The sequence below is a fragment of the Anneissia japonica genome, unplaced genomic scaffold, assembly GCF_011630105.1.
Source record: "Anneissia japonica isolate Jap-2015-1 unplaced genomic scaffold, ASM1163010v1 scaffold287754_len4335492_cov202, whole genome shotgun sequence".
Taxonomy (NCBI): domain Eukaryota; kingdom Metazoa; phylum Echinodermata; class Crinoidea; order Comatulida; family Comatulidae; genus Anneissia; species Anneissia japonica.
The window spans coordinates 255708-257876 of NW_022705543.1; the positions used below are offsets into that span (position 1 = coordinate 255708).

The 2169-nt window shown below is 32.7% G+C and overlaps 1 protein-coding gene across 1 annotated transcript in view; it reads right to left on the minus strand.

Moving 5' to 3' along the window:
- LOC117105634 (neuroendocrine convertase 2-like) overlaps window positions 1–999 on the minus strand; it is a 20409-nt gene extending 19410 nt beyond the window's left edge. Inside the window, exon 1 of the mRNA XM_033246811.1 lies at window positions 617–999. Coding sequence (XP_033102702.1) covers window positions 617–799 — 183 coding nt within the window. The 5' untranslated portion in view covers window positions 800–999. The remainder of the gene's footprint in view (window positions 1–616) is intronic.
- Window positions 1000–2169: the final 1170 nt, after the last annotated feature.

A 2169-nucleotide genomic window follows, 5' to 3' on the forward strand; every position in this document is an offset into this window, starting at 1 on the left:
ATATGCTAATGAAATTCTATTAATAACTTGCGGTTATTATAACGAATTCCTTTAATTCCTGTTCCGTTCACTGGCTATTTTGGTCAACATTATTTCTATTAAGATTATTGGCAGGATGACATTTTTAGACTAATTGCGCAATATGCAACGATGGTTAGCAATGATATCAGGATCATCCGCCAAGACTACAATCTGCAATCAATGATGGAGATCCAAAAAAACAAAAATATAAAAAGTTATTGATTTTACAAAACATATTTTTAGATATATCCAACTCATCGCGTATACTAATGATATAAACTTATTACAATAATTAATATACACATAGGCCTAAATACATTATTATTATAACCTATATACCTTATTATGCATTTCTTGTCTTAATGCGAAAAAAAAAATTCATTTTGACACAGTATATCTTTTGGGTAAATTTACAATCTGAACAAATCTATTTACATTTATTTATATCAACCTATTCAAGCTTAAAATATCAATAAATAATTCCAGTCAATTAATTCAATATTAGATTTTGCTTGAATTGTAAACTTAAAACGCCCCGTAAAATAGCAATAACCTGTTGTTGTATCTAAATGGTAGGCTCATCATTTTCACTTACCCTTCCTTGATAGGAAAATCCATGTTTTTTAGCAATAGATTGAGGTAGATCGGTGACGTCATCACGCAGCTCTACAATGAAATTATTGGTGAATATTTCTTCGCTATTCGTTACTTGTACAAGAACTATTAAGCAGACAGCTAATGAGCCTCTTAAGAACCATAGTGAAGAATCAACCATCATCCAGTCACCTCGATCCCTAACACAGATATCACTTATCGTTTTCCCCTCTTCTTTACTATGTTCGTTTTTCCTTTTTTTTTCTATTTTTCGGTAGTGAATGTTATTCCAGAACGTTGATTCTTAACGTCGTTTCACCTTTTCGCTCTTCTTAGACTATTGTTTTCCCTGTCATCGATTTCTACAAAATGGCCGTAAGCCGAGGAGGATGTTAATTTCATGCAGTCTATACGCGCAGCCAATAGGAGTCGCGGAAATGTTAATTGTACTGAATAATGCTTCAGAAATGGCAGCATCAATAAATTGCATAGCAACAGCGAATGGTTTTTGCTCTGCTGATGAATGGCTTAAGTATATCAATCGGTTGTATGTCGATTATTCGTGCAAATTTTATCTTACAAACTGATACTCATAAATTAATCCTCAAATGGACGATTCCAACGCCGAAGACGCTTAGCTTGACATTAAAGCATAAACCGATCCCAAATGATTGTGTTAATTTCCCTGGTTAAATTATTGTTATATATTCGATTCAGATTAAATGTATATCTGATATTGTGCAGGTGTATGAACATTTAGATTTAAATTGATTGAAATCACTGCCTTAATATGCTGTTCTATGCACAAATAAATCTATATGATGTTAAATAGTGTCACGCGGCACTCGTATATTATGTAGGTTTATCATGTTCGGTTGTAGGTAATAAGGATTTCAATATTTGTTTTATACCATTATAATTTTTCAACAGTCGAACACTCTTTTAGTTGGTACACTCCAAATGTACGAAACAAAACTAGTGTTGCTTCGGGAAAAGCGCTCAAAAATAGAACGCATGCAAAAACGAATTATGAAGAATTACAAATTCAAAATGGAAACTGAAAAAACATCAGGAGTCTTTTCCCTTAGAAAACTATTTTTAAAAACATTATTTTATAAAACGTTATTAGGGTAAGTAAATTAAAATTTTTGTCTCTGTGATGGGCTTCAGAGTAGGCATACAATTTGTTTTACGAAATCGATGTGAACAGATTGTAGATGGTTTTCCAAGGTGTATATAATAACGTACCGTATATGCGTAAATAAACAACAAACAATTTGCCATTGACTGTAACAGGACAATTGTGATCAGAGAAAAGGAAAGACATATGTTAGCAAAATACATTTCAAACTACACAGCATCCCTGTCGTAATGCTTCAGCGGTCGCGTAAATCTAGCTAAGCAATCTATTTTTACCCATGCCATCGTTAATTGCTTAATAGGTAAAATAATGAAACCGCTACGTCACATTACAGAAATAAAGTTTACTACTCTAGTAGAAAGCTCCATAGTCACTACACGGTGGAGCTTCGTTATTAGTAGGCCTACAATAAA